We start from the raw sequence: 14081 nt of genomic DNA, 5'->3' as shown, positions 1-14081 counted from the left end.
AGTTGCACTTATCCGACTTTTGCTTTCAGCCGTTCAAATGTAACTTAGTAAAATGAGTTATCTGTAAGATGTAAAATGATTCACGTGTACTAGTACAACAGAGATAGCACCGCACTTTCCTCCCACTATTAGTATCTGTGTCTGTTACTATTTCGTGACATTAGAAATAGTTAGGAAATTTTTAATACTGTGGAAATAAATAGAATTTATTTTCTTAAAAAGCTATCCACTAAGCGCTAAAGTAAACACCGCGAACAAAGGCTAAAAATTGAAGGGCAAAACATCATCGGGTATCTACATTTTAGTGATATTATCACAGACTAACAGACAGGACACTCAAATTAGATTCTTCAATCATTTTAACGGTCATTTTGAATATTCCTTTATTTGGGACAGTACTCACATGTGTCATGATGGCGCCACGTAACCCTATCAAAAACATCCTGTCTGTCATCTAGACTGTTTATTTTTTTCATTTACCAACAGAGTTGCCATTCATACAGAATTACCTGTAATGTTTTGATTTGTATACGTCCATGTGAATTTCATGCAGGATACAGATTTAATACATATTGCCAAAACTATATACATAATTTTGTCTACTTCTCATCCTCCAACGCAATACGAAATCGAACCCGCTTGGTTACAATATTTACTGCATCGGCCAGAAATAGTCGAAAACGCGTTTTCGTTCGGCACGTCAGAAAAGACATTGCACTTCGTTGCAAAACAAAAAGTGTTCTGTAAGTAGCAGAAACTTTACGTCTGCTTAGCGGTTCAAATTGAACTGCCGAGTTTAGCACTAAGCAGTTCAATTTGAACTGCTCTGCACTGATGAGTCAAAGACGAAACGTAAAAATAATGAAAACGGTTATGTGCCCTAGCACAAAATTTGGCTAACCCCTAAATGACCATACCTGCATCGGCCAGAAATAGTCGAAAACGCGTTTTCGTTCGGCACGTCAGAAAAGACATTGCAGTTCGTTGCAAAACAAAAAGTGTTCTGTAAGTAGCAGAAACTTTACGTCTGCTTAGCGGTTCAAATTGAACTGCCGAGTTTAGCACTAAGCAGTTCAATTTGAACTGCTCTGCTCTGATGAGTCAAAGACGAAACGTAAAAATAATGAAAACGGTTATGTGCCCTAGCACAAAATTTGGCTAACCCCTAAATGAATATTTACTTGCTTCTGGTCTGCCGCCAATTAATTTCGGGTGAAAATTACCAACACAATAAAAAATATTCTAGATGAGTTGTTCATCTAGTGGAGTCAAATAAATGGTTACCTTCTAACATCGCGAAAAAGTTAAATATATTATCAACATAATCCAATAATTTATTGTGACGATTTATTTTCGAAAATTTTGATGAAATCAGGCAACCCTGCAAGCAGCTGATCGGTGTTGACAAACGAGGGGAAACATACTAGTAAAAAAAAAACTTTTACATAACACAAGGGGTGTACAGATAGTAAATAGTTCGCGCAGTACAATATAGGTGGAACTAGTGCATCACGAAAAATTATTTTTATAAGAAATTACTCATACTGTCATGTCTGTTAGTCTGTGATATTATCGCAACAACGAAAAAAAATTCTATGATAGTTTTCATAACCGGTTTCGAACTTCGATCTCCCGATTTCAGAACATCTATCACTTTTATCGCTATAGACTATGATAGCCACCTGAGGACGCTATGATTTTTTTCAATGATATGACAAGCTGAATTAATTCGAAAAGCTGTTTGCTGGTATTTTCTGTCAATGTAGTACACTCGTTTGTGTACAAGACGCGTAGTATGAAATTGCATACATTTAGGCAATTTGACTAAAATGGAAAATAATCAATCGCCAAAATATTGATAATGAACTAGAGTAGATAGGATTATAATATTGTGCCGCGTATACGTTACCTGTACCCGTTGAAGCTGGGAACTTTTTCAGCATGTATTAAATGACATTTTTATAAATAAAGTTGTCTGTAGATAGATTCTACCAGCATGAGCTCCATTCGTCGTTGCCATTAGGGTATGAATTGATACTGTATTTCAGGGATAGTGAAACGTGCCTTTTGTTTTTCTCTTTTTGAAAAGCTATGCAATAATTGCATCAACCATCTTTTGAAACGAGGCTGAGTTTCATAGGGTATCCTAAATCATCTCAGGTTTACTACTAATTCAACATTTTAGGATTATTACTAATAATGATATCTGCTGTCTTTGATTAATACATTGCATTGTAGGGGAAAAGGATGAAAAACGAGACTTTACTCAATAATTTCATAGCTATCTTTGAACATATTTTCAAAGTAGGTTTATTTTATGTAGAATTAACCGTAGAATCGATTGATGACAATTAGAATAGCCGCTAAATTCACTATCATGGCTGTTTTGCCCAAATTTTTCTTTTTTCCTACCTCATTAACTTTAAAACCCCGAAAAAATGTATTCGACTAATGAAAATGTACTCCTGACATTTTCATAAGTTCTATAAATGGATTGCTGTTTGTCAGAACAACCTCACAAAACTGTATTCTGTCTTACTCCAAATTATTTTCTTCAATCAATTATATTAAACCAAGATAGTTCGATGTTATGCACATAGCCCTACAAACTAATTAACAGGTAGTTCATTAAAATCGACTGAAATTGTGTACAATACCATAAAAAGTAGATTACAAATAGATTCAATGACCAATTTATCCTATCAAACGGTATAACATGATTCATGTGGTCACTGAATTTATTTGTAATCTAATTTTTAGTGTTTTCTACTTAGTATCAGTCAATTTTAATCAACCGCAGTAAGCCTCCTTTCGGAATGCAGAAGAAAGTTTAACTAATGATACGATTTATGAAATAAATTGGGGTAAAACTGATTAAAAGGGCTAGTACTACCGATCCTATTGTATGTACTTGGATTTTTGAAGTTTCCCGCTTAATGTGAACCAATATTGATAGATCGTATTGGATCTGCGTCTGGATTGTAGATTGACTTTCAACTGAATATAACAACAAGAAAAAATGGAATAAAACGGTACAACGAGTTTCCTGCTGTCATTAAAACTATATGCAAATGATTTGTCAGACCTTTTTACATCAGAAACATTCTATTCGATCTTCTGAAACTTCTTCTGTGATATGGTATATAGTTAAACTTTATTACAATCCAGTACAAAAAGAAGACTAGGTAATGTCAGAGACATAACTGGATGACGTGAATAGGAATAACACTGGAACACTTCCGAATATCAGTTAGTGAATTGATTGTGTAAATTGTGAAAGCTTTCTCCTTCTAAAATTTGAAACGATGCACCTACACTCAAGTACGGATTAGTTAAATCAAACGTTCTGGCGTACAGTTAAATATTATGAAATAATTTGTATAGTTCTCCATGATAAAAAAGGGGGACGTACACGTTCAACTTTTTTATTCAATACGAAAAATTTTAAAATTTATATTGATTCAAATATTAACATTAAAATATCTGACACCACCAAAATCCGATTAAAAACGCCGAAAAAAATGCGAAAATTTTTCAATTAGAATCTATCAAACTGTAAACCTTCACTATACTGGTTATATTTACTTCTGATTTACATAAATGTTTCACCAGATAAGTATTTCTAATAGTTCTTTAGATAATATTTAGATCCATTAAAAGCGCTGATTTCGTGTAATGTTACCCATCGTTTTCCACTTATTTTGTTATTTTGTTTGAAACCGAGCTGAACGAAATATATCAAGTGTTAACGTTTTATACCTACCCAGGTACGAGAAAGACATCACGTTTTTTTATTCTTTTAAGAATCGAAGAAAATATATGATAGTATGATTGGTATGAGAAAGGCATCATTACACCACTAGGTGGATTAAAACAGGTTTGAGGTATCGTCATCACCGCAATCACTTTTTCAGAGATGGCTGAACCGATTTTCACCAACTTAGATTCAAATGAAAGATCTTATGGTCCCATAGGATTTCGGTTCCGGAGTTACAGGGTGATATGTGAAGAAAATTAAAGAAAAACCTAGTGGTGTAATGATGCCTTTTTCATATTACTTATATTTTCCAAAACATTACTAGAAATTTCTTGCAAGTTTCGTTTTTTTTAACTCGAATAAAATCAAAAACTTTCTTCGGTATAAATTGCCTTCACCTTTTCAATTTGTAAACAGTTGTATCAGGTTAACATAGATTTAAATTGTTGTTTTCTATTGTGTTCGCTCTACGATTTCGGTTGAAGCGATAAACTTTTTCTCAATATAAACCAAGATCATCTCATTTAAATTAGAAATTAATATTAAGCACGCAAGATTTATATGGGGTAGTAGCAGATATCTTAGGCGAAATCATTTCATTTCTTTTTACTGTGGAATACGTTTTTAACAGGCACTTTTTCGTTTTAACAGGCACTTTTTCGTCATTTTTAACTTGTAGTCGCAAAACAAAACAAGTACACGGCAACTGTCAAAGATGAACTTGATTCATCGGCTGTTCATTTGTGTCGTCATCGTGCAACACCTAATTGATCACAGCCTCCACAGTTTCCCTTCTGCATTAATTGACCAATCAGAGCGATGCTTTCCAGCTTATATATCCCCCGTTCTTCCAAAATCATCGTCTCCGTTAGGGGAAAGCCAGTAAGCCAGAATAGTGTCTTTGATTTTAGCAGAAAAAATTGGTGGGTAATGACAGGGACATAAGTGGATGACGTAAATACGAATAAAACTGATATGCTTTTTCTATATATCCGAATATCGACAATCACACGTACTAGTTGATTGATTGTGTGAATTTTGCCAACTTTCAATGCGTCACTTGCATAATTGTAACGGTGAAATTTTACGGCAGACCACACGAGATTAATATGACATTAATTACAATAACTTACTTGTCAAACCTGATTCGAAAATACAAATTGTATAGCAAAGAATATCCACAAACCAAAAGCCGTCATCTTCGATTTTATGAATTTTAAATTATAAATTATTTATAACAACTCGTCATGCGCGGAAAAATGATATCTACAACTCCTTCAAATGCAAATTCATTGAATTGAATGGAATTGAGACATATGCTTGATACAGTGAAGAACAATCCGGTACAGCTGCTAGGAATGAATGCCGTCTTCAATCTACTATTTTAAACAAACTAGGATTGAAATAAGTTTTCACAGAATTTGCAAAACGTGCAAAAACATGTAATGTTGTGAGTGTTGAAAATTATATGGCATGAAGTTCAACGATATGAACAAAAAATAAAAACTCAGAGCAAACAATGGTAACTACAACCGAGAATCATTAAATAGTAAATTATGTCCGTTAGTTGACTGAGTTACCCAAGCCGCTGATGAGTAAATGGTCCATACAAATTTATATAGTCCCACTTGCTAACCAAGCTCAAATTACAGTAAGAACTAGTGATGGGCAGAACCGTTCATTAAAAAAAACCTTTCAGCCACTGTAGCACTTCTCCTAAGTAGTGATTGAATGCCAAACAGGTCACAACTTGACAGGACCATTGTAAGGATTAATGTAGTGATGGGCAAAACCGTTCATTTTGAAAGAACCGTTCAGAGCGAAAAAGTTTAATATAAAGAACTAGTTCTTTCGTTCTTTCGCTAGTTCTTTGTATGTTTGCAAATACTACACGAGAGCTTAGGTCTAGCGAGCAAAAAAACAAAGAAAAAGGTCACTCGAATGAGGTTTCGTAATATTGCGCCTTTATTATAGAAATACCGTTCTTAAACAAAGAACTATTGATCAATAATTTCAACCGTTCGCGAACGGATTGCCCATCTCTAGTAAGAACTAATAAAATTCATTTCAATCCCACATTAAGTCATTACAAAAGGATTTTTTGCGTCATTTGACAATTCATATAGTAAAAATATCTGAAAATTTCTCAGTTCAAAATTTTTTTGTGATTTTACATCTTACAAGGTGCACATAAAAGAAACGTCATGTTTCAAACAAATTTATATGCAAGAACATATAGAATTGTGTGATTTGAAAATTACATGGCAAAATATCGATAGCAACTCCGCGACTTGAACAAACAAGCATCAGATCTCAACGCGAGCCAGATAATCGACCGAGCCACAGAAGCACATATCTGCTTAATGAATAATTGATACCTCTAAAGGCATATAGCGTAACATTTACAATTTTTTTCTGTGTTAATAAAATGGAATTACACAAACAGTGAAAACGGAATTCTGCATTAGACACAATTTTCCATTAAATGTAACATCTAAATCTAATGTAATCTATTCATATATTAATGTTAAATTTGTTGTCTGTTAATTTTTTTATGCAGAGTAAACTTTAAAATAGATATTTCTCATTTTTCTTTCTATCAGCTCTATTTTCCATCATGATTAATTGAAATAAACATGTTTAGAGCATAAATTTCACTTACCGCTTCCACACGAGTAACTAGTACGACTGTTTGAAGTTATATATACGATTTACCCGACCAGCAGATATGTGTTTCTGCGGCTTAATGAATGCTCTGTAATCAAATAGTTCTTGGTTGTTATCAATCGAGGTTATCTTTTTAATTTCGATTAATTTATTGCATAATTTTTTTCTTCAAATCACACAAACATTTCTGTTATTTCTGATTGTTACATCTGATTCAATTGAATTTTACAGGTTTGCGAAGTGGTATCGGTGCAAAAAGTGTAGCACAGGTTTAGTGCAATTGGCAATTGGTTCCAGTACATCCTTCCCTACACACGGGGTCTTTTACATTATCGATTATTTTATGTTCTAAATCAGTTCAGGTACAATAAGCAATTTCAACTGGATTTTCATGATTCACGGCAAACACGCGCAGTTAACTAAATTAAGTTACATTGAAATAACATGAATATCTGAAATGCACGGTGTGTGGCACACATGACACAAACTGAAACTGATTGCGACAGATACTTTTTCTCTTCTATATGGAAATCGTCAATAGAAATTTCGCAACTTGCGCAGCAAGATGCTTTCAATGTAACCAAAAGTCTGGATATATAAAAAGACTCAGTTTTGAAGAAGTAGATTTTTAACGCTATCTCAAAATCACACAATCGGAACTATTATTTGAAAGAATAATAAATACAGAAAGTGGAAATCTCAACACCTGGGTACTTAGAAACATTAACATTCAGATTATGATAACACTTATGCCTGTTGCAAATGAGTCTTCATGGTTGATTTGTGTGACAATTATAGAGCTTCAGGAAACTTACAAAAGAGTTAAAAAGGAGTTGTTGAGGAAAATACGGCGCCCCGCTCGCAACAAATAAGTCTGATACTAGAACTATATGACTGTTGTATATAAAAATACGAAGATGAAGAAACAACAAACCCCGTTATACAAATCTAACTTCAGTCAATTGCAATGCGCCTCTGTACCACGGAAATCAAGGCGCCCCATCAACAAAGTCAGCGACTACACTGAAAATAATTTGCACGCTAACATCATGTGCAAAGCATTCGATGTATCACTGCTTGTAGAACACATGAAATTTATGAAAATAAACACTTAACTCATAAAATGAGTGTAAAAACTGTTGATATTTAGTGGAAATCATGTTACGTTCATATGAAACGCACTTAAAAACGATCAGATATATCGTTACCTCTGGATTCTATATGCATTTCATGTGAATGTCACATAGTTTTCCACATAGATTTCAATTGAAACAGAGTTGACCGATTCAAGTGTTTTGCACATACATTTGTGCTATACTCATTCCCACTAGAAAATGAAGTGTTTAACACATGTAACGGGTGATTTTTTAAGAGCTTGAGAACTTTTTTAAACAATAAAACGCATAAAATTTGCAAAATCTCATCGGTTCTTTATTTTAAACGTTAGATTGGTACATGACATTTACTTTTTGAAGATAATTTCATTTAAATGTTGACCGCGGCTGCGTCTTAGGTGGTCCATTCGGAAAGTCCGCTTTTTTATCGACAAATTTTGTTCAGCGATGAGGCTCATTTCTGGTTGAATGGCTACGTAAATAAGCAAAATTGCCGCATTTGGAGTGAAGAGCAACCAGAAGCCGTTCAAGAACTGCCCATGCATCCCGAAAAATGCACTGTTTGGTGTGGTTTGTACGCTGGTGGAATCATTGGACCGTATTTTTTCAAAGATGCTGTTGGACGCAACGTTACAGTGAATGGCGATCGCTATCGTTCGATGCTAACAAACTTTTTGTTGCCAAAAATGGAAGAACTGAACTTGGTTGACATGTGGTTTCAACAAGATGGCGCTACATGCCACACAGCTCGCGATTCTATGGCCATTTTGAGGGAAAACTTCGGAGAACAATTCATCTCAAGAAATGGACCGGTAAGTTGGCCACCAAGATCATGCGATTTGACGCCTTTAGACTATTTTTTGTGGGGCTACGTCAAGTCTAAAGTCTACAGAAATAAGCCAGTAACTATTCCAGCTTTGGAAGACAACATTTCCGAAGAAATTCGGGCTATTCCGGCCGAAATGCTCGAAAAAGTTGCCCAAAATTGGACTTTCCGAATGGACCACCTAAGACGCAGCCGCGGTCAACATTTAAATGAAATTATCTTCAAAAAGTAAATGTCATGTACCAATCTAACGTTTAAAATAAAGAACCGATGAGATTTTGCAAATTTTATGCGTTTTATTGTTTAAAAAAGTTCTCAAGCTCTTAAAAAATCACCCTGTAGTTCGATTCAATAGCAAAACACATCACATCCAAAGGAAAAACACATCAAAGTTATGTGGAAAATAATCTAATCTCGCATCTTAGTGAATTGGCACATGAAATCTTGAAACAAATCGCTTTGGTTATGTTTTAATATGAAATAGCATATTATATTGAAGTGATGTTTACATATGGATCGATCGTGCAAATTTTTATCAGTGTAACCAATGAAATTTGAACAACTACGGCACTGCTCTAAAATGCACTGAGTAAAATAACACTTTCTGTTATACATAACACACGGGAATCCAGGTGCAGATATTGCCTCAAAATTCATAAATTTTCAAAAAGGTGAAACAATCAACCCTTACAAAGGAACAAGAAGTATTCAAAACAACACTACTCCGGTCTTAGGAAGTAATGACATCAAAGCTACACCACCCACTAACTATGTGAACACATCTGCAATATCACAGAACATAAATACGTCTGCAATATCACAGGACATGAATACAGACAGCCAATTCGAAATTGATCCAATGCGTCCTCCCATTGTACGTCTTACTTTACAATCTCCAAATGGCGACGAACGCTTCTTGAAACCAAGACTTCGTGACCCGAAAATAATGCACGTCGTCCGTCTGTATTTGTCATACATGAAAAATCAACAACCTACAGTATGCATCGAGGGTATGACACCAACTAGTATAAAAATGCTATTAGCATCAGAAGGCCAGCCAACAACACCTGACCACCTCCTACGAATCTTCATCGAAGTGCATCAGGAATATGAAATGAGCCTAAGGAAGCGCTATCCGACCTGGACTCTTATGGGAAATTTTTGACAAGTGAACATATCCGCCGACTCCAACTAATCCGGGAAGCCGAACACAATTTTACAAGGCCGAATTTTCGGAAATAACGACGTCCTTTGACGAAGGAATAGAAACAGGAATTAGTAATGTAAGTATTCCAGAATTCTCAAAAACTTCTTCGCTTCATACACAAAATGTGACTGAAATTTTGAAACATTGCACTACTTTTTCCACAAAATTTCTAATTTTGGCCTACTTTAAGTCAACTCAACAAACCAACAAAATGCATATTTAGACCTTCTTTTCACAAATTGCACAGAAGACTTTTGGGTGAACGCATCAAACCACGCCATTATGGAAAAATGAAGCATTTCACACCGCAATTGAATATTCATTATTTACACACAATGCATCCCTTCCCTACGACTTGGAATATGAGGAAGTGCCGGAATACAATAAAATTGACTTTGAAGAAGTCAAGTGTAGACTAAGTATAATAAATTGGCGGAACATACTGAGTACAGAAGGAAATGTCGACGTCGAAGTAAACAAATTCTATCACATTATTAACAAAATATTAGCCGAAACTTTGCCTATGAAAAGAAGAAGAAAACCTGTTTTAATCCACCTAGTGGTGTAATGATGCCTTTCTCATGTACATATAATATTGTGGTATTCTATTCAAACATTTTCTCTTCGATTTTTGAAAGAAATCATAACAGCATATTACCTGTATGGTTCAATTCACAACTAAAACATTTGAAAAATAGGAAACAAAAAGCACACAAAACTTACAAACAAGAAAAAAGTGACGCTCATCTTGAAAATTACTTAAATCTATGCAACCAACTCAAAATAGCCATTAACACAGCACACGAAGAATACAACCGCAAAATTGAAAACGAAATAAAGACTTGCCCTAAGAACTTTTTTAACTACACAAAAACTAAACAAAAAGCAACAATTTTTCATCTCAAATGCACCTCGACGAACAAAAATAATACAGAAATCTGCAATCACTTTGCAAATTTTTTCCAAGAAGTATATGCATCTTATTCAGAAACTGACCGTAACCATGAATACTTCTCTTTCATATCTGCATTTTCCAACTCCATCTCTGTAAACTATCTATCAGAACATGACATTTCGACAGCACTGAAAAACTTAGACGCCTCAAAAGGGCCTGGACCTGACAGTATACCACCAATATTTTAAAAAAATCTTGCTGAAGAACTTACAATACTACTACAACTACTTTTTAACTTGTCACTTAATAAATGTACTTTTCCTAAAGCATGGAAATCTTCCTTTCTTGTACCAATATATAAATCTGGTGCAAAATCTAACATTCGGAACAACCGTAGAATAGCCATTATCTCATGCATTCCAAAATTATTTGAAAAAATTGTAAACGAAAAACTTTTTCATCAACTTAAAAATGTAATAACAAACAAACAACATGGCTTTTTTAAAGGCCGCTCAACTACAACAAATCTCTTAGAATTTATGACATTCACTCTGAATGCAATGGACGCCGGCAACTACGTAGAAACTCTTTACCCTGACTTTAGCAAAGCCTTCGACCGTATTGACATACCTTTACTTCTACACAAACTACACAAATATGGCATAAAACATACTCTCCTTGAATGGCTCAAATAATACTTAACGAATCGTGTACAGGTAGTCCGCTTCCAAAACATTCAGTCTGAACCATTTAATGTAACTTCTGGCGTACCTCACGGTTCTCACTTAGGGCCTCTCCTTTTCATTTTACATATACACTGAGGTCTCTTTTTACGCGGGGGATACGTACCGCATAAAACAAAACCGCGCAAAAAAAAACGCGTAACTTGGGAAATCCGCGTAAAAAAAAACCGCGTAACTTTGGAAATCCGCGTAACTTTGGAAATCCGCGTAAAAAAAACCGCAAAACTTAAGGAAAATTTTTTTTGATGCAAATATCTTAGAATGCATGAACGTCCAGATCTGGTGTAACCTCGAAAAAAATTTTTTTGAAAAAATCGACTTTGGGACTTGAGACTTTGAGACCGCGTAACTTCGGAAATTAATTATTGACCGATTGAAATGAATTGAGGTGTGTTTCTAACTATTAAAAATAAAATAGGAAATAATAAATTCATTTTCATTCTGTGATAGATACTCTAGCTGTTGTGGCTGGTTTACTATACAATTGAAAGAGATATTTGTAATTCAAGGGGTCGATTGACTATGGATAAACAGAGTTTCGGTTGAAAGAGAAATTAACAGCGAACTGAATTCGGCCCATTCGGCACGTCAGCAGTGTATGCCACATACGGTTTCAATTGAATGCAAGAAACTTTTACTGGACTGCTTACTAAATCTACCACCCACGAACACCATATGTGGACCATATCTGAATTAGGCAAAAAGTATCAGTCGTAATCAAAAAGTACCGATCTTGTCTAAATCAGGTCATTTTTGCTACGCGTAACTTCGGAAATCCGCGTAAAAACAACCGCGTAACTTCGGAAATCCGCGTAAAAAAAGCCGCGTGAAAAGAAACCGCATAAAAAAAATCGCGTAAAAAGAGACCCCAGTGTAATTCCGGAACCGGAAGTCGGATCCGGATGAAATTCAGGAATTCCGTATGACACCACGAGACCTTTCATTTGAATCTAAGTTTGTGGAAATCGGTCAAACCATCGCTGAGAAAAGTGAGTGAGATCCATTTTGGTATACATGACCACTATTTCCGGTACTTCCGGACCCGGATACCGGGAACCAGGATAGCCGGAATCGGTTTGTTTAGTTGCCTACTGATAATGACTATCAATGTGTGTAGTTTTGAGACCGGTTTAGAAAAATTTTTACGTTTTTTGTTTCGCCGGTTTAAGTGACGGTGCACAATATTAAACACACTTTACCCTATAATTCCGGAACCGGAAGTCGGATCCGGATGAAATTCAGGAATTCCGTATGGGACCGGAGGACCTTTCATTTGAATCTAAGTTTGTGGAAATCGGTCAAACCATCGCTGAGAAAAGTGAGTGAGATCCATTTTGGTATATATGACCACTATTTCCGGTACTTCCGGAACCGCATACCGGGAACCAGGATAGCCGGAATCGGTTTGTTTGGTTGCCTACTGATAATGACCATCAATTTGTGTAGTTTTGAGACCGGTTTAGAAAATTTTTTACGTTTTTTGTTTCGCCGGTTTAAGTGACGGTGTACAATATTGAACACACTTTACCCTATAATTCCGGAACCGGAAGTCGGATCGGGATGAAGTTCAGGAATTCCGTATGGGACCACGAGACCTTTCATTTGAATCCTAATTTGTCAAAATCGGTTCAGCCATCTCCGAGAAAACCTAGTGAGATTATTTGACACATACACACACACATACACACACACACACACACACACACACACACACACACACACACACACACACACACACACACACACACACACACACACAGACAGACCGACATTGCTCAGCTCGACGAACTGAGTCGAATGGTATATGACACTTGGCCCTCCAATTTTCACTGGTCGGTTTTTCAAGTGATTGCATAACCTTTCTATATGAGAAAGGCAAAAAAAATAATAATAATAGTGATAGTGATAGCGATAGAGATAGTGATAGTGATAAAAATGATGATGATGATGCTGATGATGCTGATGATGCCGATGATGCCGATGATGCCGATGATGCCGATGATGCCGATGATGCCGATGATGCCGATGATGCCGATGATGCCGATGATGCCGATGATGCTGATAATGCTGATGATGCTGAAGATGCTGATTATGCTGATGATGCTGATAATGTTGATAACATAAGAATTTTCATTTTTTTACATTTATAAGCGAACGATAGTCTCGGTATGGTCCGACTTTGTCAATACGAAGTGTAAATTGACTTCCACCCTCATCCGCCAAGCGAAGGTACACGTCATGTAGCTCATCATACAAAGCCTAGGGATTAGTATTATTATTTTTATTATTATTAGTATTATTAGAACTTCATTTAGTTTCAGATCACACGTTCAGAATAAAAAACTATGACTGAATTGAATCTTAATTTTGAGTTCTGGAACTGGTGTCTTGAGTAAATTTGAAATGAATGAATTTAGTTTCTCAATTTATTTTTGTTATTCTAATCCAAAGTTCAGTATTTAAATTTTAGACCTAAATTAGATGTTAGATTTGAACTCCGACCCAGAATTTAGAACTAACAACTGAACAAAAACTTTATTCTTGAATCATTTATATGAATTTTTTTAAGATTTGATTTTATTCAGCATATTATGAGTACAAACAACAATGATATCATGTGTGCTAAGCGAAGATGTATAAATGTTTTCTAAATTTAAAAGTTAATTTTAATTCCTTTGAGTTTCATCATCGTAGTTTCCACAGTCCCGCATTTTTTGTCGGCGATTTTCATCTGAGACTCCAAGAATTTTTGCAACTTTCGTCTGCTTAACTAAATCCAACGCCTACAAAAAAAAATTAAATAATTCATTAGAATTAATTCAAATTTGGTTATAGTTGAGATTTTAATCTATGTATATATTAATATAACCA

The 14081-nt window shown here is 35.2% G+C and overlaps 1 protein-coding gene across 3 annotated transcripts in view; it reads right to left on the bottom strand.

Moving 5' to 3' along the window:
- Positions 1 to 13756: 13756 nt before the first annotated feature.
- LOC131435423 (kinesin light chain) overlaps positions 13757 to 14081 on the bottom strand; it is a 331832-nt gene continuing 331507 nt past the window's right edge. For all 3 annotated transcript variants that reach the window (XM_058603288.1, XM_058603291.1, XM_058603289.1), the window contains one exon: positions 13757 to 13993. In XM_058603288.1, coding sequence (XP_058459271.1) covers positions 13877 to 13993 — 117 coding nt within the window. In that variant the 3' untranslated portion in view covers positions 13757 to 13876. The remainder of the gene's footprint in view (positions 13994 to 14081) is intronic.

This window comes from Malaya genurostris, chromosome 3, assembly GCF_030247185.1.
Source record: "Malaya genurostris strain Urasoe2022 chromosome 3, Malgen_1.1, whole genome shotgun sequence".
Classification (NCBI taxonomy): Eukaryota; Metazoa; Arthropoda; class Insecta; order Diptera; family Culicidae; genus Malaya; species Malaya genurostris.
Note: the sequence above shows the minus strand (reverse complement) of the source record. Positions and strands in the feature narration are given on the sequence as shown.